The sequence below is a fragment of the Nannospalax galili genome, unplaced genomic scaffold (assembly GCF_000622305.1).
Source record: "Nannospalax galili isolate Female #2095 unplaced genomic scaffold, S.galili_v1.0 scaffold542, whole genome shotgun sequence".
NCBI lineage: Eukaryota > Metazoa > Chordata > Mammalia > Rodentia > Spalacidae > Nannospalax > Nannospalax galili.
In genome coordinates this window covers 513,313-536,131 of record NW_008349083.1, presented here as the reverse complement: position 1 = coordinate 536,131, position 22,819 = coordinate 513,313, and the positions used below count along the sequence as shown (strand labels likewise).

The window sequence follows — 22,819 nt, the reverse complement described above, 5'->3', positions numbered from 1 at the left end:
AAAAATCTCATCACATGGCATCTAAAAACTATAAGGGGGTTTCCCATATTTTGCTATAACCTGCCTACCTGTGATTCCCACCAATGTATTTGATAACTGCCTTGATTTGTGACTTTGTTTGCTCTGTAACTAATAAGAGCTCATGTAACCACTTCCACAATGGAATGTGTCTTTTAGGGTAAAGAGAATCTGTTCTAGAGCCATGGTCACTCGCATTTTGGCTCAGAATAGATTATTTCAAATTCTCTTTGAAGTGAGAGCTGTGTATTTAACACACAAAGAGCTCTTATATAATATTCATAAGTACTAAATGACTTCTTAGACTGTAATCATCAAATGACTGATTCCTAACAGTCTTCTGAATGTACCAGAGCTGCCTCTTTACCTGTCCCATCGTTAGAGCCCTAGACAGAACTTTGCAGGTCCTCCTGCCCACCAGCAGAGGACACTTCTTGCCTTTTCAAGTTGAAGTTACACTTAGTCACTTGAATCGCTAAGGCTAAGAGATTCTAGAAGACATGGTGCAAGTAGAAGTTTAAAGTGAGCTTACATCACAAGAATATGCCCCAGAGAGCCTCTGGTCCAGGGAAGATGAAGAGATTTGGAACAAAGACTCCAACATCCCAGCTGCCACACTACACAGAATGTTACTCTAGCCAGCCTCTAAAACCCTGGGTAAATGACGGCTGTCTTAAGACACTGGGTTTTAGGCACAGAATACCTAATCAGCTTCCAAGAGAGGAAATTCTTACAAATTTCTAAGGAGATGCTTCTGGTTTGGGGGAGAGGCATATGAACAAGGAGCGAAGGGAAAAAGGAACCTAACCAGATATCACACACTCTGATGTCCAGAGTTGACCAAACAAGGAAGGACACGATTGGTACAAATGGCATGTAGCACATGCAGGCATTGCTCAAGTGTTTTTACATGTATCAAGTCTTTCGATCTTCACTATTTGAGTGGCTGGAGATTGCTCCGAGGTTAAGAGCACTGGATGATCTTGCAGAGGATCCAGGTTCAGTTCCCAGCACCCACACATTCCCTAACAACTGTCTGTAACTCCAGTTCCAGGGGATCCAATGCGCTCTTCTGGCTTCCACAGGCACTGCACATACATCGTGTACATACATACGTGCAGGTGAAATATACACAGAAAAAATCAAAAGAAAAAAATATTTGGGAGTTGGAGAGATGGCTCAGCAATTAAGAGCACTGACTGTTCTTACAGAAGACCCAGGTTTGAATCCCAGCACCCACATGGCGGCTAACAACTGTCCATAATTCCAGTTCCAGGGGATCCAACGGCCTCTTCTGTCCTCTGTGGGCATTGCACGACATGAGTGCACCTACCTACATGCAGGCAATACACACATACACATAAAATTGAAATAATAAATAAAATATTTTTTAAAATTATTTGAAATAATTTCCATTGTTGCCATTACTGGAATAAAACTGGAGTACAGAGAGGCCTCGCACTTTTAGCAGATGAATGTTTATTTTATGTGTATGAGTGTTCTGCCTGCATGTATAAGTGCACCCATGTCACGCAATGTCCTTGGAGGCCAGAAAAGAGCATCAGAGCCCCTAGAAATGGAGTTATACACAGTCAGTTGTTAGTCACCACGCGGATGCTGGGAATGGAACCTCGGTCCTCTACAAGAGCAGCCAGTGCGCTTAACTGCTGAGCCATCTCTCCAGCCCCGAGACAACCAAAGCTTTGCTGCCAATGTTGTTTTGCAGCAAGCATGCAGGATGCATCCATACCCCCTTTCCCTCGGTATTGTGGCCACATTCTTACAGGTCTGCTTTGTGGGCCCTGGGAGAACGCTGGGCTGGAGTCTCCTCACACCCACCGATTCGGGACTAGTGCTACACCTGGCAGGATCATCCCTGACTCTTCTTTACTAGATCTCAGCTGAGTTTCAGCCTCCAGAAGCCTCTGTGGTGTCCCTTCCGTACACACTAGGGAGCCTGCTTGGTGCACCATGCATTCCTTGAAGCAACAACATCACTTGTCCTTGCCTGCTCTCTTACTCGTGTGCTCTTCGGTGGGCTTAAAGGGAAGGTGGGAGGGCCTCTCTGCCCACAGTTTCTAACACCTATCAGGTACTAAGCAAACGTTTGTGTGGAAGAAAGAATTCACAATTAAAGAACATGTATAGATACTACATTTGGTCTTTCTATTATACACTCATACATACCTAGACAGAGCAAGGGCACGATTAACTCTCTCTTCGAGGCCTAGCGTGCCCAGGGCCTTCCAAGTCAGCCAGAACTTGAATGCATCAGGTCTCCTGCTACACTGGATGGATTTGTCTCCGGTGTCATAGCTGACGTCATAGAATTTATCCTGCTGGAACAGGTAAGATGCTTTGGCAGAATAGCATTTCTTAAGTAGGTCCTTTAAAAAGAAAGGAAAGGAAAGATTCTGAGCCCATTCACTCTTAGAATAAGCTCAGTCTCAAATACCAACGGGAAAAAAAAATTGTATGGCATTCTACCACTGGTGCAAGGGGCGTGGTCTGTGGACTGTGAGGGTTAGGTACAGCCTGTGTGCTTTAACATAGAGACCCAGGTTTTACCTCCGGGCAGTGCAGAATCCATTCTCTGAGTGTCACTAAGGGCTGTGAGAAGCTGAGTGCACAGGGTTTCCACCTCTTGGACATTGAGGCAGTTCAGTTTTCAAAAGGAATAAATCTCTAACTCACTCAAATTCCACATGTATTGCCTGCATGTAGGTAAGCGCACATGTGTTGTACAATGCCCCCAGAGGAGAGAAGAGGCTGTCGGATACCCTGGACCTGGAGTTATGGATAGTTGTTAGCTGCCATGTGGGTGCTGGGATTCGGACATAGGTCTTCTTCAAGATCCGTCAGTGTTCTTAACCACTGAGCTATCTCTCTAGCCCCGAGAAAAACAATCTTCGCACATTGTAATACTTTATACAGTTTTATAGGTTAAAACTCAGCTTTAAAAACCTCTCCTTTTGGGGGGCTGGAGAGATGGCTCAGCGCTTAAGAACACTGGTTGTTCTTGCAGAAGACCCGAGTTCAAATCCCAGCACCCATATGGCAGCTAACAACTGTCTCTAACTCCAGTCCCAGGGGATCTGACAGCCTCTTCTGACTTCCGCGGGCCTTGCACGACATGGGTGCACTTACCTACATGCAGGCAATACATGCATACACATAAAACAAAAATAATAAATAAAATTTTAAAAAAACCTCTTCTTTTCAAAGTACTTCCACACTGAAAAGTCAGAATTGAAAATAACTTGGGGATCAAAAGCCTGAGGGAGAGTTAACGCTGTAAAAGAACTAAGTAAGACTGAGCCTGTGTTCCTAATCCCAAAGCACCAACCACTGTTCTTTATGGTTGCTCTGTATTTATTCTATTTGTATCTCAATTCCATCCCTATATCTAGACCAGGTTTCTTCTCACTGGGAGGTCAGTGACAAGTGACCATGCTTGGCACTGTTTTACCATCTTCATTTGGAACCAAGTTATGTGAATGGAAGCCATGTTGTCTCCAGGATCAGCAGGGGTCTTCTCCACCAGCCAGTCCTTCACAGCCCTTACAACTTCCAGAGCAACTTCTCTCTCAGAAAGAATTCACCAGGCTCTTGGGCTCCCTAGTTTAACCAATCACCCAGTGTCTCTTCTCCACTAGATCATGTCCCACCTAACTTTGGCTTACATTTTCTACTTCAGCTTCTCTCTGTCTTACAATATGTGCAGAATATATACGAATTTTAAATCAGCAACTCGACACATGATCCCATCTCAAACTTCTTCCCCCCACACACCCTCATGGGTCCATTCTGTTTGACACAGATGTGGCCGTGTTTGTTGTCTTTGCTACTATTCTGTCCATATGCCACAAGTTCTGGGGTGTGTTTTCTCTCTGTGTGCTCAAGCAGGAATCAATTCCTAGTCACCCCTACATCCATGGAGCTTACCCACCCTGTGTTAGGCAAAGAGCAGCCTCACTAAAGGACTGGGACAGTGATGCCCCTCCCCAAAGCCACACTGCTACTCCACCCCCTTTACAGGTGGTATGAATGGCAAATAAAACAAATGCTTGAATTTCTCATTGGCTGTGCCCTCTAAATATGACAGTACAAGACCATTAGGTGTGTTGAAGAAACTCCAAGATAGACACAAGATGCTGCGGTTTGATTGTGAACTTTTCTCATTGGACTGTGTGTTTGACTACATGACCTCCAGCCACGTAGGTCTACTTTAGGAAGTAGACCTTCACTGGGGGAGGTGGGTTACTGGGGACAGGATGTGAGGCTTTACAGCCCAATCCCACTTCTCCTGTGTCCTCTGCTTCCTGTTCTGCCATGATATAAAGAGGTAAGGCATCCCAGCTGTACTCTCCCCACCATGGAGTTACCTGCCACTGTGTTTTGTCTCCCTACGATGGTTTGCAGCAGTGATTCTGTTAATCTCGTCAATCTCTTTCATGTAGAGAAATCCTCCCATCTTGGGAAGATTTTATAAAGAATCACTGGAGGCTTGGGGTTTACTTTATCAAAAATAAATGAAAACTTCCCCTTAAAGTTCCTGCTCTGCATGCATTAAAATAGATGAGATGTCCTTTAGTTTAAGGGCACATACCAACCAAGAGAAGGCTCAGATCTCCAGGAAAAATGACATTTTGGAATACGTATAGTAAAAATTAACATTTTGGAAAAAATTAATTACTTCCTACTGTGCTAACAGAGAGAAAGACCATGTTTAAATGTTCATTTTTACACTCTTAGTCCTAGCAGGATGATAAATACCAGTAATATGAATTCAAGCCCTAATTATCCAGAGAGAATGTCAATTGTTCTACACTGGGATATTAACTTAAATCGTCCTCGGGGGTTATCAGACAATGTGTTATGACCTGCACAGCAGCAAGTTAAGAATGATCACACAAAAAGGAATCTGCATAAGTTTGCCTTGTGTCATCTATGATCTCCAGGCCCAGTTGGAACAGGATTGAATGGTACCCATCCTCAGGGCCCAGTCACTTCCTCTCCTTCTGTGGTCTTCTGTTGGGTTCATTCCTAAGCAAAAGTCCAGCAGCCAGCCTCAGAACTGGGGCTACCAAAGGAAACCTGTGATCCTGAGGAGAAGATATTTGTAGAGTGAGAGACAGTGCAGGACAGACAGTATTTGCTAGTGATGTGACTGACAAAGTCTCTCACCTCAGTTACACTTGAAGAAGCTCTTCCAAGCTCTCAGACCTCACATCAGCCCCCATCTTGATGAGGTGGCATTGCCTAGTCTAACCCAAATCTTGCTGAGTCAGCTGAGAGAGAAACTCCCAGGACTGATTTCATATCACCCTTGGCATCAAATAAATTCTTCACCCTTCCCTCTTGGTTCTTGCCTTTGGCAAGAATCCTGTTGAGTTTATTTAACTTGGATCACCTTTAATTGCTAATGCTTTCTTCCCAGGCTCCTCCCTCTGACCTGTGGCCACAAAACCCTGACTGGTTCATGCTATTCTCAGAATCAAGACCATTTCTCTGCTGAAGTTCTTTTTTTTTTTTATTTATGGAAATGGCTCCTGAATGCATTCTGTATATATTTTATATTTGCTTATTTGTTTCTTTATTTATTACATGTGTAAGTGTGGTATGTATGTGGTATATTTGCATATGTGTGTTTTCGCACACCTGTTGTTGCATAGGACTGTCCTCCGGTAGAACATAGACAGATACCTTTTTCCCAAGCTTGGCTGCACCCCTTTGCCTAGGATCATCATAGCTAAGCTTGTTGACTGTTATGCTTGGCAAGGATGGGCAGGGAGAGTCAGCCACATCTCCCAACCAACCAGGCAGTCCTAGTTGCACTAGAGGGAGAGACTAAGGGTATATAAATGGAGGAAGCAGAGGGGAGGCTCTCTTGTGTGACTGTGAGAAAGTCACTATCCACACTTGAGTGAAAACTTTTCAGTGCAGCCTTAGGAGGAGAGCACCCACACCCCTGTAAGTAAACCCTCAGGCATTGCTCTGTAAGTAAGCCCAAAAAACTCACTGGTTTCCCAGACTGTAGCTTGGTCAAATTGAACCTTGGTTTGCCATAGGGACCACAGGAAGGAAGAGGGGACATCGTTTATGCCTCCCAGAAGGAATTTTAGCTACACCTGAACACATACATACAGAGGACAGATTAGGACATTAAGTGTCTTTCTTTATCACCCTGCACCTTCTTCACTTGAGACAAGGCCTCATTGAAACCAGAGCTAGGCTGGCTACCAGCAAGTGCTAGAAATCTTCCTGTGTCCACCCACTCCCCATAGTGCTGGAGTTAGAGGCTCATGCATGACCCACCAAACTTTTTACATAGATGCTGAAGATTCAAATTCAGGTCCTTGAGCTTGTATATCAAACACATTCACCCACTGAGCCATCTCCCCAGCCCCTGAATTCCATTTTAACCCTCTATTACCCAGCTCCAGTTCCCTTAAAACTACCAAGACAGAGAAAAACAACCTCCCGACAACCCCAACCTCTTTTCTGACTCTTCTGCAGGCCAAATCTAACCAACAATCCATCTGCAAGGATTCCTAGGAAATATTTCATGGATGAGCCAGATGCCTTTGTCTACAAAGGGCTAAAGAATGGATTATACAGTAGAGAGGCGAATGGCAAGCACATTGTGTGATGCCAGTTTTCATGTTCACTCTGGGTCACAATGTCTGATCTAGCACATTTAATAACAATAACCAGAGCTAACCTTACTGAACTCAGGCTATTTTCTTAGGCAGTGTATGTGTACAATCTCCCTTAAGTCTCATGATGATCCAATGAGATAAGTTCTATCATTTTTTTGTCCATTCTATGGTTTTAGCTTCATTTCTGTCACTGTGATGACGTACACTGACAAAAGCAACTTAAGAGAGAAAGGGTTGATTTGGGCTACAAGTTCCAAAGGGAGGCAGTCCATCATGGTGGGGAAGACATGGCGGCAGAAAGAGAAGGCCAGCTCCTTAAAGTGCATCAGCAGCCAGGAAGAGAAAGTGAACAGGAAGTAGGGCTAAGTGACAAAACGTCAAAGCCTTTCCCCAATGATTCACTTCCTCCAATGAGGCTCCACCTTTTAAAGGTTCCATAAGCTTCCCAAACAGCATCCTCACCTGGGACCAAGTGTTCAAATACATGAGCCTATGAGAGGACATTTCACATTCAAACCACAACTCTTATTATGAATGTTTTCATTCACAGCAAGTTAATTACCCAAGTCACTCTGAGGTGGCTGGGTTGGATTTGAAACTAGGGCTACTTAGATTTAGGGCTCCATCTCTTAGTTCATTTTCCCCTGCTACCTCCACACTGGGCACTCAAATACATGTGAGAAGATTGCCTGTAAGTGGTGACAATTCAGGATATTATCAAAAGCACACACCTTGCCCAGCAATGGGTTGCATCTTTTCCTTGTGAGGATTAGCCAAGTCACCTTTGACTTTCACAGGTCGTGTCTGATGCAGCAGTCTCTTTTCAATGACCACACAGACTACTTTCAGTTAAAATTCTACAAGCTACACAGAGCTTTCCTGTTTTCTTGTTCTTTAATAATCATAATTTTCTGTTTACCAATCAAAAGCAACCAAAAATTTTTTCCATATTTCCTTTACTATATTCTGTCCTAGGCTACCATTATTGACACATAATTTTTTCCTAAATCACTTAGTAAATGGGCATATCAATCATCTTTATGGTAATTAATTAACTTCAAAATCACGTATTCTGTTACATAAGCACTATAATGCCCAGAACCTGGGCATACAACCTCAAGAGGAGGTCCTAAGTACCTAAGCTGATATTTGATGATTGATGATTGAATGAACCAAACAAATTCAGGATGAAATAGAAGAAAGACTTGCATTTAGTCTAGAGTATGAAAGTGAATGTCAGAGGTAGATTATGAAGAAAAATGCTGTGAAATAAAGCTGCTGGATTTGATATAGTTATTATATGTAGGAATGACTTTTACAATATGGACATAAGCTAGACTAATGATTCACTACCTAAGCTTGCAACCAAAAAGGTTTCTGTTTATAATGTAAACAAGCTCAAAGAGCCATGTGCTCCTCTTGTGACCTATGTTACTCTCATTGAAAATAGTGAGGAAAATTAAGAAGTCTGTTTGATATTGTGTGTGAGGTATTTTTGACCTAGGGAGCAGCAGGCAAGATTCTCTGATAAGGATGGATCCTGGATTCTAGTTCTTCAATTGATGCTGGAAATACCGCTTGAATAAAAATATATGTGAAGCCTGGCTCCAGAGCACAGTTCTGTGAGACATCTGTAGGAACAGGTACCTCACAGACTTTGGTCCAGTCTTGACCTTAAAACTAATGTCAAGGGTCGGGCTGCTCCTTCATTCAGGTGTATCTGTAATGTGGCCTAGAAATACCACAATCATAGGTATAAACTCACAGCAGCTGTAAGTTACCTGCACAAAATCTGCACAAGATCAATCCACCCAAAATTCAGGCATAGATGGGTGAGGTGCTTTCCAGATGCTTCCCTTACCAAGGAGCTATTGGCAGTTGATAGGTGCTAGAGGAAGGACAATCAGTCTTCTTTTTAAATGTGTGGCCACTGGTAGGTGTCCCATGCTCCAGTGAGTAGGCCCACGTTCATACACACATGGGCAGCACTAACTGCACTTACTGGGTTATCAAAAGGGGGAGAGAGGCTAGAGAGATGAGTCAGTAGTTAAGAGTGCTTCCTGATCTTCCAGAGGACCTAAGTTCTGTTCCCAGCACCCATGCTGTGAAGCTCACAGCTGTTTGCAACTCCAGCTTCAGAGGATCCAAGGCCCTCTTTTAGTCTCTGTGGGCACTGGGATACATGTGACATATACACACACGAACAAAAAATTTTTTTAATCTTTTTTTAAAGGACATGAATTGGGAAGGGTTGTGTTGAGAGAAGTTGAGGGGTAAAGTGGGGGGTGACTATGATGGTGATCAAAGAAAAGCTTAGCGTTTGAAAACATGAACTTAAAAAAAATGATTGGTCATCACACTGACTTTATTGAGCAGTAATTTAGAGTGTATTAATATATCCAAAAAGTTGTAAGAGTCCTTGGTGATGTAATGATGAATCAGAAAGTCACTATCATTAAGGAATTACAGAGGGGAAGAGGGACAGAAAAACAGGCATTTACACAACAGTGCCAGGATAGGCAGAAGAGCAAGGTGCTACAGAGATCAAAGGAAGGGCACCTTTCACTGCCTTAAAGGTGTTACCCAGGGCTGAAAGAGGAGAGACAAAGTAGAAGATGGGGAGGGATGAAGGATTCATTCCCTATGATTAGAGTTAATTAATGAGACAGGGCATAGATTGTAGTAGCTTGTTAGAAGATAAATAATAGTCAGAGAATCTTTAATGGCATAAGGGTGATTTGTGATGAAATCATCACAGTTCCTGTGGATATCAAATTTTATTATGGATCTGTAAGGAAGATTTAAGAATCAGGAAATGGGAAGTCCTTTTGAAGTGTTTTTGATTTAGCCACTTGGTGTCAGAGCTCAGATCAAGTCATTGAACACACTGGGCTGGATTTTTCTCATGTGCCTAACAGAGGTGAGGATGTTTGTTTTGTGCACCATACAGAAATCGTGTCAAGTCTAATGATCTAACATTCATCAGGGGCATTCCTCAGTCTCTGGCTGAAGTCCTGCCCTACTTGTTCCCTGTGATGTATGCCTGTGCACATGTCCTCCCAGTAGTGGTCACTCATTCTTCCTTTGACTCACTAGGTCCCCAAGAAACTGCAGAGCAGGTTGTCATTGCTCAGCTTCCCCAATGTTTATCCAGTGAGCACTCTAGTCTTCTCACCTTACCTTTGGATTGGCATATTTGCCTTTGTAGAGCCATAACAGCAGGCCAAACTGGAAGACTATATCCAGGGTATTACAAGAAATATGTATTAGTCTGAACCTACTTGGGGAGGAATAATCCATCATGAAGGGAAGTTAGGCAGGGACTGAAGGCCAGGACCTGGAGGTAGGAACTAAGCAGAGACTATGGAGGACTGCTTCTTATTGACTTGCTTCCTCTGGCCTACTGAGTCACCCCTCCTATATAGCATGGGGATGGCACTACCCATTGTAGGCTGTGTCCTCCAACATCAACCAGCAATGAAGAAAATTATTCATAGACATGGCCATAGGAAACTCCAAACAGATAATTCCTCAATTGAGGTTCCTTTTTCTCAGGTGACTCTAATTTGTACCAAACTGACAAAAAATAATCAGAGCAATAGCTTAGCCCAATAGGAAGATTTACCAGTGTCTTCATCCTACAAATGAACCTGACACTGATTAAGCACCCATAACCTGGTGCTCTTCCTAGATGCTGTGGCTCTTTACAAGTCAGTATAGCTTAAATAGAAGACAAGGAAGGCATTGTGAAATCACAATGGGCCAGAGAAGGGAGGAAGGGAGGAAGGAAGCAAAAGAGGGAGGGAGGGAAAAGGGAAGGAGGAAGGAGAAGAGAGAGAAAGTGTGTGTGGGCGGAACTAATTAAAAATGTGAAGACATTATTTCAAGGTAAGCATTCAGATGCTAAAGTACAAGTCACCCCAGGCATCTGTTAATACTGAAACAGTCACATAGAAGCTGCTTTGGCTAACAAAATTACTTCTCACTTGGATTCACAAGGCAACTAGGAAAGCAGAATAAAGTCTGACATCTCTGCCTTCAATTTACATCTGTTTCTTTGGCTGAGGGCACAGAGGTAAGCCTTTGTCCTAAGTCTTTCTTCTTGCATCACTTTGAACTCCACCAAAGCAGCAGAATCTTTGGGACCGACAACCACCACCCACCAGACAAGGGGAACTGTCCAAGGCCACACACTGGAAAAGAAGTAATCTCCTCCTGAAAACCACCCTCACCTGCTCTTTCTGCCCCAGATCTGTGGCCATCCTTAGTCCAGACCTTCCCACTGCATCCTGATCTCATGTACACAGACTAGCTCAATTCTCCAGCTTTTGCCCACAGCTGTCTCACCCTTGGCCTCCCTCCTGATCTATCACAGACCTGCTTACTACTCAGACTGCCCTACTACTCTTCAAGAACCTGAAGCACACACCAACTAACTTTTCATACCTGAGCAAAAAGCAACCAAGCTACATCAACAATATAAACAGAACCAAACTTCAACTAAACAAAGGCAGAATAGAATTTCCTATTGAACACACATCAACAGAAGACATCCATATGCCCAATAGCAATGCAAAAACACAAATAATATGAAAAACCAAGAGAATATGTCCCCCAGAAAATCTACTGGTCTTATGGAAATGTACTACAATAAGAATCACCCCAAGGAAATCCACAATGCAGAATTTAAAAGAATGATCATAAACATGATCAAAGAATGTAAGAATACACAAACAAACAACTCAAAGAACTCAAAGAGCATAGGCATAAACTTGTGATGGAAGCTCAAGAAAATACAAATATATGGCTGAATGAAATATCTAAAACAATTCAGGACTTGAAAAGTGAATTAACAAAAGAGATAGAAATATTGATGAAAACTCAAGCCAAAATGAAGATAGAATTGAGAAACTCAACAAGTCAATTTGAAACAGCAAGGGAAAGACTCACAAGAAGATTGAATGAAATGGAAAACAGAATATCAAGACTGGATGACAATGTTGAAGAACTAGATTCCTCCTGCAAAGACTATAAAAAAATAAATTAAAAAAAAAAAACAGAAATGGAATAGTCAGGAAATATGGGACACCATGAAAAGACCAAATCTATGCATCACAGGCATTCAGGAAGGAGAAGAATCTCAGGTCAATGGCATTGACCAGATCTTCAGCAGGATTATAAAAGAAAACATCCTTAAATTATGGAAAGACATACAGATACAAGAAACACATAGAACACCAATTACAGAGGAATAGAGCAGAAATCCCCCACAACATGGTAAAAATACTGTGTATATAGAACAAAGAGAGAGTGCTAAACGCTGTTAGAACAAAACAAGTTACATATAAAAGAAAACCCATCAAAATTACAGCTGACTTTTCAATGGTAACTATGAAAGCCAGAAGAGCCTGGACCAAAGTTCTAAATGACAGTGGATACCAACTCAAAATACTTTACCAAGAAATACTATTTATAAAAGTTGAAAAGGGAACAGAAAATTTTCCATGACTCATGTGTTGGCTAATCCTGGGTGTCAACTTGATTCTCTCTGGGATTAAAATTGAAATGAGAGAGACCTTTTTGATTGGATCATTTGAAGCTGGAAGACCAACCATAACGCTGGTGAGGATGTGGGGAAAGGGGAATGTTCATTCACTGTTGATGGGAATGAAAAGTTGTGCTACCACTATGGAAAGCAGTGTGGCAAACTCTTAAAAAACGAAAAATGGAGCCTTGGAGGGAGGAGCATTGGCGCCATCTTGGAAGTGGGCAGCGTGGAAAAAATGGCCCTGGTGTCTTGCCCACGTGGACATGAGAGGGGGCATTTACTGACCTGGGGTGAGACTACAGGCCCACAAGGCATGGACGAAAGCTAATGGAGACTGTGGGCAGGGCACAGAGGCAGTCTGTAACTGCCGGCCACTGAGCCACAGAGCAGAGTGGGGTACTGAATGTTCACCTTTTAGAAGAAACACCACTGAGATAGATCAATGGCCATGGCTTGAAGACAAATAATGGGGAGGCCTAAGGAGTCACTATCTCGCCATAATACAAGAGAGCATACCCTACATCTGTCACCCCCCTCCAAGGCTCAGGGACCTTAGCAGAAGATTGGCAGAAAGATTGTAAGAGCAGAAGGAAGGGGAGAGTGTGTCCCAAGAGGCATTTATTCCTCTGAGGGGCGGGGCCTGCTGCAGAGAGTTAGCTATGGAAAGAGAGCCGTGGAGAGTTAGCTGTGGAGGGAGAAGCATTGGCACCATCTTGGAAGCAAGGGTGTGGGAAAAAACAGCCCCAGTGTTGTGCTTGTGAACATGAGAGGGGGCATTTACCGACCTGGGGTGAGACCACAGGCCCATGAGGTGCGGATGAAAGCAAATGGAGACTGTGGATGGGGCACGGAGGCAATCTGGAATGGCAGGCCACTGAGCCACAGAGCGGAACTGAGCGCCTGGTGTTCATCTTTGTAAGTTACTCTATTTCCCCTACCTTGAATATAAACTATGAAAAATTAAAAAAATAAAAACCTAAAAATGAATCTACCATATGATCCTGTTGTGCTACTCCTTGGCATATACTCAAAGAAATTGTCCTACTGTAGACATAACTGTACATACATGTTTGTAACTTCTCTTTTCACAATAGCTAAGAAACAGAAACAGCCTGAATGTTCCTCAACTAACAAATGGACAAAGAAAATGTGATACATTTATACAATTCAGCAAGGAAAGATGAAATTTTGAAATTTGCAGGTAAATGAATGGAACTAGAAACTGTTATACTAAATGAAGTAACACAGACTCAGAAAAGCAAGTGACATATTTTCTCCCTCATCTACAGATCTTAGCACCAATCTCTTATATGTGAGTATATATCCTGATGTAACAGCAGAAGCCAGGAAAATGGAAAGGAAGCACAGACGTAAAGGGAAAGAAAGAGCCTGAGAGAGGGGAAGGGAAGAGGGACAAACATATAAGGAACTACGTGGGTAAAGGGGAAGAAGGAACTCAAGAGAGGGGGATAATAGGAATCAGGTATTATCAAGGAGAAAATGAGGGAAGTTAGGGTACTTAACCTGGAGAGGGAAGAGGGAGGTTAGACAGCAAGAGAGAGGGAAGAGACAAATAAAGCTTAAGTGACATAACAAGCCAGAGGGAAATGTATTAACTCAAAAAAACCTGAAAAATACACATTCAATATCTGAACATGAATGTATGTACATACCTGAAGGTTATATAACATGGAACACAGTACCAGAAAGGAAAATTTCCCTTCAAGTTGTTAGTCAGGGTAGTCCAAGAGACTCACAAAAGTACACAGGCTATTGCCACAGCACTTGATTATCTCCCAAAATTGAAGGTAAGACCCTATTGTTGAAGACAGGACATACTTTGGACACAGACTTGGGGCAATGGAGCTGGAACTTACCTGAAAGCGTCTCTGTGAAGATTAGCTCTCATACTTCTAGAGGATACTATGTAAGCTGCTAAGGGAGAAAAATTAATCAATTATCCAACCCCAGCTTTAAAGCCTAATAACCACAATGACTCACACAACAAACTATCTCTCTTGGTGCAAAAGTGGCACTTTTATCTAGGGGGTAAACAACATCTGTCTGATTAGATTTAAAGCCCTCTCAATGGGAGGGAACTCCCATGAGTGGCACTGTAAATATAGTCAAATACACATGGCTAGAGAGGTCATAGATCACAGAGAAAATGCTATCACTAGCATATCTCCAGACAAATGAACTTCCCTACTGTATGCTAAATGTGGATCTTTACATTTACAGTCAAGTATACCATATACCACTTATCAAGAAGCTTTTTTGTAACAGATGGAGGCCATTACAGAGTTCTACATCTGGTCACACATAGAGAGTATGTGTCTGAGAGAGGGCCAGCCCAAAGACACATCTACAGTGGAACCTCTACACCTAAGACTCATGGAACATAGCAGAACAAGGGGTAGAGAGAATACTAATATATCCTTCAACGCTCACCAGGGAAGCTTCCTCATATGACAGAGTGTGATGCACACGGATGACCACAGCTGGCTAAGTTTTAGAGAATAAGAGACTGCAGAGCATGTGTCCTTGAGTAGGACTCTTATATTAAACCTCAACCACCCACAGCTCAGAGACCACTGAGGAAAAGGGAGTGAAAAGATTGTGAGAGGCAGGGTTGGTGCATGAAAATAAGGAAACAGAGGCTTTCAGGCCAATGGGAACTTGCTCATATGAACTTGTGATAATGGTGACACTGTGGTGGGACACCTCACGACTGACCATAGCTGTGCCATGTTACAGTCCTAGCTAATCCCAGAAGCTGAAAACTAGAGGCAGTTGACTAGACATGTGGGCAGAGAAAAGTTTGGCCCAGTTGCACCTGGATGTGGCTTCGAGTAAAGGTCAACATGTACCTGACTACTCTTGCTAACTGCTTATTTCTGGCTTCTGTACTTTCCATTCTGCTTGGCTTGCACGAACAGGAAGAAACTGTTGGGAACTTTTGCACCAGAAACTGTTGTGGGGATTTCTACCCCTGAGCAGACAAGGATATGGTTTTCTGCATAAAAGTCTACCCTGAAAAAGGCTCAGGCTACATTTGGGATCGAATACCCAGTGTAGAGACTGGCTATAAAGACTTTCTTTTGGCTGGCTATAAAGACTTTCTTTTGGCAATATTCCATATCTGAGTGGTCTTCTCTGGTGGGACACCTCATAACAACAGCATGTACAAGACCCATGCCAACTCAATCAAACAAAAACTAAGCAAAGAACAAGGGAAATGGGAAGCAAGCCCCAACCCTAACTAAGGAATTATTGGTAACTGACTACTGCTGGGTGGGGGAGAGTAGATCTTTAAGGGAGTGACTATAGATAGGCTGAGTAGACTCCCATGGATGATCTTGCACCAAGAAATATTTGGATACAAATGCTTGACTGGATCGGACTTAACATATATGACAGAAAGCATAAAATCCGGTAGGGAGTATGAGGGTATAGATGGGGGTGGGAGAGTCTAAATTTGATTGATTAAGATCTATCATATGAAATGCACAAAAACTCAATAAGATATTTAAAAAACTATTCTTGGCTGGACATGGTGGCACATGCCTTTAATCCCAGCACTCAGGAGGCAGAGGCAGGCGGAGCTCTGTGGGTTCGGGGCCAGCCTGGTCTCCATAGTGAATCCAGGACAGCTGGGGCTACAGGGAGACCCTGCCTAAAAAAGCACAAAAAAAAAAAAAAAACCCAGAAACAAAAAGCTATTCTTTAGTATACATATAATAGTCACATTTATTAACAGATGAAAGTAAATTTGCATACTAATGAGAGAGTTATGCTTGTTTACTTTTACAAAAAGAATTAAATCTTGGCTGAATGTTTGATATTGTAGGACACAGAGCATCTTCTGCATTTTTAGAGTTCGTTGATATTTTGACTTTGTAATTGTTGATGCTGAGAACACTGCTTCACATAAATATGTAGCACAAAATGGCAGAAATATGCTTACGAAACTGTTGGGAACTTGGTTTAATTCCTATCCTAAATTCACTCAGTGGTATCTGATGAAACTCAAGAAAAAAGCTCAAACATCAATTTTTTTAAGTCAAATATTCTAACATAATCCAATTCAAAGATCAAGCAATCTGATTCGTGCTGAGTAATTACAGTAGGAAAATATGAACATCTTTGTTTTCTGTACTTAAACGGTTATATTTCCCTAAGAGCAGAAACCTTTGTATGTACATCACAAATACTGTGACTCGTACCATCCAAGTCTCAAATCTGAGATGAAGTGTTTCAGGCAGTGTTTGCTGGCATTGTGCAGTGTGACCGAACGCACAGTGCACAGTTTTAATTCAGAACCAAGGCCACACTGACATCACACAGGGTAACATGAGTCAGCACTGCTGGAAACAGCTTGGATTTATTACTACTATGGCTTTCCTTTTAAACTTTTTTTTTTATGTGTACGAGTGTTTTACCTGGATGTACAAAAGTGTGCCTGTGTCATGCAATGCTCACAGAGGTCAGAAGAGGGTGTTGGATCCTCTGGAACTGGAGTTACATAAGGTTGATAGCCACCATGTGGGTGTGGGAATTTGAACCCTGGCCCTCTGCAAGAGCATTTAGTGTTCTTAACCACTGAGCCATCTCTCTGGCCCCACAAATCTGATTTTGAATTAGTTTGGGTCATTGTACATTCAGAAACATTTTACTGTTGCCAAATTTTTCATGATCGCCACATTCAGTTATGTAACGCTATATCCAGTTGAGACCACAGGTTAAGAAACAGGGTTGTAAATGCACATGCTTTCACTGCTTTTATCTCTATGTCTTTCCTTCCCTGTCATGAATACCCTTCTTTTTGGCCTTTAAATGTATATAGCAAAATGAGTCTTGTGAGACCCAAAGTAGAAAGGCAAGTGGTTTATGAAAGCCACATGCAGGCTCGCTGTTGTGTTTATCACCACCCCACTCTTCAAACTCAGTTCTGTGAAACTTCTTTCCCTAGTCTCGTGCATGGTAGCGCCTGATGCTGAGGTGCAGATCTCCCACACAACTCTGCAGTTCAGATCTCTCTGTCTAGTAGCACTGCCTTCAACTTTAACCAGCCAGGTCACATCTTTTGAACTTCAGCACACAATGCACCTGCATTTTGGTCTATTCATATTCACCTGTACCCCAAAGACAGCATCATTTTCCTCCTGAGTTCCTTAGTTAGACATCTTTGATTCCTCTATAGTATTTCTTTGTCTTTTGGAAGATGTATTTATTTAATCTACTTTTTTATTTCTGCTCTTCTAACTTTTTAAAGATTCTATTAGAGTAAAAATTAGTTGTCTAGAATTGCATCCAACACAGAAATAAGAAACTAAAAGTTCTATTCCACTTTGTAAGCGGTTGAAGTTTTTCTTTGGACTTGCCATACAATCTGAGTTCTGTCTTCTGCTCTGCAATCTGAAAAGCTGATTTCAGACTGAACCTCAATGACTATTTGAATGTCTGCCAGAGATTTTTAGTGAGGTACAGCTTCTGCTGATGCACCTCGCTGTCCCATCCTTTTGAAGCATTTCTTCTTACCATAGGTGTCACTGATAGAGCCACTTCTATTTTGTGTTTAATTAATTTCCCTGTTCTTACTGGGCTCTTTTCCCTTGCTGCTTGTGTGTTATCGAGGATGTTAGGTATAGAAGTTTGATGGTGTTTAGGGTGCCTGCATATACATTTCAGAAGAGCTGGTGAACAGTCTGCCCCTTATCTTTTCAGTGAGTTCTTACACAGGTGAGCTTGCTACTTCTTGCCTTTCTAACATCTCCTTTTATACCTTCCTGCTCATTTCCAGCCGCTCAAAATATGTCAACCTGGCTCAGGATCTGCCTGCTGTAAGCTAGATGCAGAAACGGTCTGGAGGCTAGGTGTGCAGTATCCAACAAAATGGGGGTTTCTCTCCCATTTCATTTAATAGATATGATGATGCTCTTAACTGCACAGTAGTTGAGGAAGGCATACTGTGTGAGATCATTTCGTTAGTGATACTACGGAAGAAGCATTCAACATGCAGGCTTTGTCTCCCACCTTCAGGCTGACAGCATCTTGAAGATTCATGAGTTGAGTAGCTGAATACAGCTTCTCTTTTCAACAATGGATTGGGCATGATTTTGAAAAGCAGCTCTGGGCCCTAGGGCCAAGCAGGAGGAGCAGAAAGGAAGACTGCCTGCCCTACTTGTGAGGTGGGTATGACTCTTCAGGCCCCTCTAGTTGTTCCCTGGGTAAGAGAATCCAGTCAACTTACGGAAGAAAGAACTTATTTGGGCTTACAGTTCCAGTGGGATAAGGGTCTATTGTGTCAGGGAGGCATGACAGCAAGGGGCAGGCATGACAGCTAGAGCAGAAGTTGAGAGCTCACATCTTCAATATCAAACAGGAAGGAGAGAGAGAGAGTAGGGCCAGGCCACAAACTCTCAAAGGCCACTCCCAGTGACATACTTTCTCCATCAAGGCCACACCTCCTAAACCTCCATAAACAGTGCTACCAACTGGGACCAAGTACTCAAATACTTGAACCTATGGAGGACATTTCTCATTCAAACCACCACAGGGTGTATACGTTACTAGTACATGAACTACTAAGAGATCACAGGAGATGCAGTTAGGTATCATCTCTAGAAAGCACTGAACTTCGTAGAATATCAAACACTTCTTTACTATGAAGCCCACCCTCACCCTTTCGCCTCACAGAAAGCCTTCTCGAAAATTCCAGCAAGCTTACTAAGTTTTTAGACTTGCAATCCCCAAAGGGATTTCCAGAGAATTGATAGAGCATAAATGAGATCCTACGTTTTCTCCTGAAACATAAGTCTCCCTTAAAGTCCCCTAACTCTCAGGGTTAGCACGAGCTGATCAGAGAATGAAGAGGCCGACTTAAGAAGATATTTTTAAGAAATGCAATTTAATAATCTTAAACCATGACACTGCTTACAGGAGACAGAGAAGTGAGACTCAGTTTCTTGGAGACTGTTTAAGTGCTTCTATAAATAGGAGAAACATTTGATAGTGCAGAGATCATTCCAGGCCTTCTGCTTCTTGCCCTACAAAGATTTAAAAATAGCCCACCAGGCCTCTCTCAGGGCACAGAGGAGGGTTTTCCATTTTTTCTCTAGGCAACTATCAACACCCCTCTGTTAATGACCATCTAAAATAGTGTTTCACAATTTTTTATTGCAATCCTCAGTAAGAAAATTATTTTTAAATACTGACATAGTGTCTACCCTAATAGACATGAACTGAAATGAAAGTTTTATGGACTAGTATCCTTCATTACTCTATCAGGGGCACACTGTTATTTTTATTTCATCCTATTTGTTTCTATTTATTAAAAGGGAAAAATAAGAAAAGCTGGTGTGTCTTATAATTTGACTCTATAACCCAAATATCAATCAGTACAGTAAGTCTTAACCCCAGGTAACATTAGAATAATCTGAATTTTTTTTCAAATACTAATGCAAGGTACTTAGTCAATACTAAAAAATCTGTATTTCCGATGTAAATGGACACCCTCCTTTTTTATTATTATTATTACAGCTCCCAAGATGGTGCTGATGGGTATTGACTTTACATTAAAAGATCCTGATCTTGGGTTGGGAAGATGCTCAGTGGTTAAAGTGCTTGCTGTGTAAGTGTGAGAACCAGAATTTGGATCTCCAAAACCCACAAGAATGATGGCTGGGTGGGGTGACCTCACTATAATTCCAGTCTTGGAAGTTTGGAGCCAGGGCGTCTCTAGATCAAGCTGGCTAGTGAGATTAGCCATACTGGAGAGTTTGGGGGTTGCCTGAGAGACCCTGACTCAATTAATAAGGTAGAAAAGCAATAGAAGATGATGCCTGACATCAATCTCAGGCCTCCATATGCATACACATGTGTACACACACACATGCATGCACGCATTACACCCATACATATGGGTGGCCACACTCATGCAAACATGCATACACAGAAAAAAATGGATAAAGGATGGAAAGGAAAGAAAAATCCTGATTGAGAACTTTCAGTCAGCCTGTATCACATTGCTGTTGGGTCTAGGGATGGCTGAGGTGTATTTTCGTGAGAACATGTAACTACGGTGATTATGTGGTTTTTTTTTTTTTCCTGTGTGTTATTTGTGCATGTCATCTGAGTTTTGCTTGTGTGTACACAGAAGTGAGGAATGGCATCCTCACAGAGCAAATATGGAATGTGCTAGAATCTTCCTCAGGAGGAATAAAGTTCCAGGTTATGAAATATAAGTCCATGGATTGTGGCATAGAGGGTAATATGCAAATAAAGCCAACAACACAAATCTATTCAATATTGGGATTTGCTGCTTCTGTGATATGGAGAAAATTTGAGTTCAACGCATCAACTTTGCTCACTTAACTCTGAAGACAGGAATTATTGCTTTTCCTGCATGGCTTCCAGCTCTGAGTTTCTGTGACTCCTCCTGATCTATTTTTACTTACTACACAAGTTACTTCTCTCACTGCTGTGACCAAATACCTGACAAAAGTAACTTAAGGATGAAAGAGCTTATTTTGACTCACAGTTTAAGGAGATACAGTCTGACATGGCGGGAAGGCTCAGCATCGGGATCATGAGGCGACTAGCCATACTGCACCCATAGTTAGGAAGACAAGTGAATTTTAAAGCTCAGCTGGTATATACCTTTTTATACAGTCTGGGACTGCACCACATGGGATGATGCGACCCCCATTCATGGGGTGCCAGAGTCTTTCTTCTTCAGTTAAATCTCAGTAGAAATGTCCTCACTGACACACCAGGGGCCTGTCTCCCTTGTGATTCCAAATATAGTCAAGCTGACAGTAAAGTTTAACCATCACATGCCACCCTGCTTTGTTGCAAAAAAAGATACATGGCAGCTTACAGTACGGTAGGGTTAGCAGTAAGGAGGAAAAGAAGAATGAAAGAAGGCGGGATCAGGGCTGGAGAGATGGTTCAAAGGTTCAGAACACCTTCTGCTCTTGCAGAGGACTGGAGTTCAGTTCCCAGCACCCACATTGGATAGCTCACAACTACCTATAGCTCCAGCTCCGGGGGATCATGCTGCCTCTTCAGGTATCTGTATGCACGTGTGTGTGCTTGCACACAGACACATATAATAATAAAAATAAAAAACATTTTCAAATATGAAAAAAATATACATGGTAGGAGAGGTGGGGGAGGAGGAAGAAGAGCTGGCTAGAAAATGAAGTCATAGTCAAGAAAAAATGCAACGGGACAATACAACGAAGCTTGGGGTGACACAGCCTGAGACAGAAAGCACGGGCAAGGGGGCTGAGGTGGGGGAGATTCTTTACCGGTTTATTGCTGTGTCTGGTAACCCAGCTACCCACGCACAGCTAAAGCACCCGGCATTCGCTTGCTGCTTTTGAACCCTGGGTATTTACTGTGTAGCTGTCAGCTGTGTTCCTTCACTTCATCATATCACATTTTCAGTTTTCCATAATTGAGGATAATCATGCTGCCCTGCAGCCCACCTCCTGGGAGTATTTTGATTATTTGTGGCAAGTTTAAATGAATGCCTGGAAACAAAAATTTATTAACATCAGATACATTACTTCAGTCTAGATGGATTAATTGCATCCGTCTGAAATAGGTGGATAGGCATGTAGGGGTGATGCTCTCCTTCAAATCGGACAGAATTGACAGGGAGCAGGTATGTTACTTTGCGCTGAGGCTAAAAATGCAATTCCACAGCAGGAACACAGTCCAGGATCGACTCAGCTGGTGTCTCCACCACATTTGCATGTTGTTAACGAGGGCATGGTTACTTCTCAAGAGGGATTTTATGTATTCCTCAGCAAGACCCCTGGCCTGCATTTCTTGGAGGTTGAACATCCTCCAGAGGGCTAGCCTCTGAGGCCTGGAATACAGGCAGGAGATTAATTTTATAGAAACAAAAAATGCAACACAGAAAGGTATTTTCTCAAGCATGACTTTCTGTTTCTTAGTATAACCATGAGATTTCCTGTTTAAAATTAGTCTTAAATATCACTTTAAAACAAATTCTGGGGGGAGGGCTTTGTGGTGCACACCTTTAATCCCAGCACTCAGGTGGCAGAGGCAGGCAGATCTCTGTGAGATCAAGGCCAGTGTGGTCTACATAGCGAGTTCCAGAACAGATGGGGCTACAGACAGACTGTGTCTCAAAAATAAAGCAAAGCAAAACAATACAATATGAGACAAAAATAGGGTCCTGGAGGTGTGGCTTAGCTGATAGAGTGCTTACTTAGCATGCAAAAGGCCCTGGGTTTGATCCCTTGTACCACATAAACTGGGCATGGTGGCACATACTTGTAAGCCCAGCACTGCAGAGGTGGAGGCAGGAGGAGCTCAAGTTGGAGATCATCCTAGACTATGTAGTGAGTTCAAGGCCAGCCTAGGACACAGTTTCAAAATGAAGATTAAAATGAATCAGAAAGCACATTAGTAAAGCCTTTGGCTAGAACCAAAAAAGTCATGGAAAAAGGCATTTCTTTTCCATAGACTTATGATAAAATACAGAAATGTGTTAAAGTGACCCAGAATGCTCTGCTATACGAGTGGACATTTGTTCAGACAGAAAAATCTGTGC

General features: G+C 42.4%; 1 protein-coding gene across 3 annotated transcripts in view; it reads right to left on the bottom strand.

Annotated features, from left to right (window-relative positions):
- Positions 1-22,819, bottom strand: part of Gadl1 (glutamate decarboxylase like 1) — a 172,767-nt gene that overhangs the window by 82,005 nt on the left and 67,943 nt on the right. For all 3 annotated transcript variants that reach the window (XM_008846468.3, XM_029570086.1, XM_029570087.1), the window contains exon 11: positions 2,206-2,405. In XM_008846468.3, the coding sequence (XP_008844690.1) occupies positions 2,206-2,405 (200 nt within the window). The remainder of the gene's footprint in view (positions 1-2,205; positions 2,406-22,819) is intronic.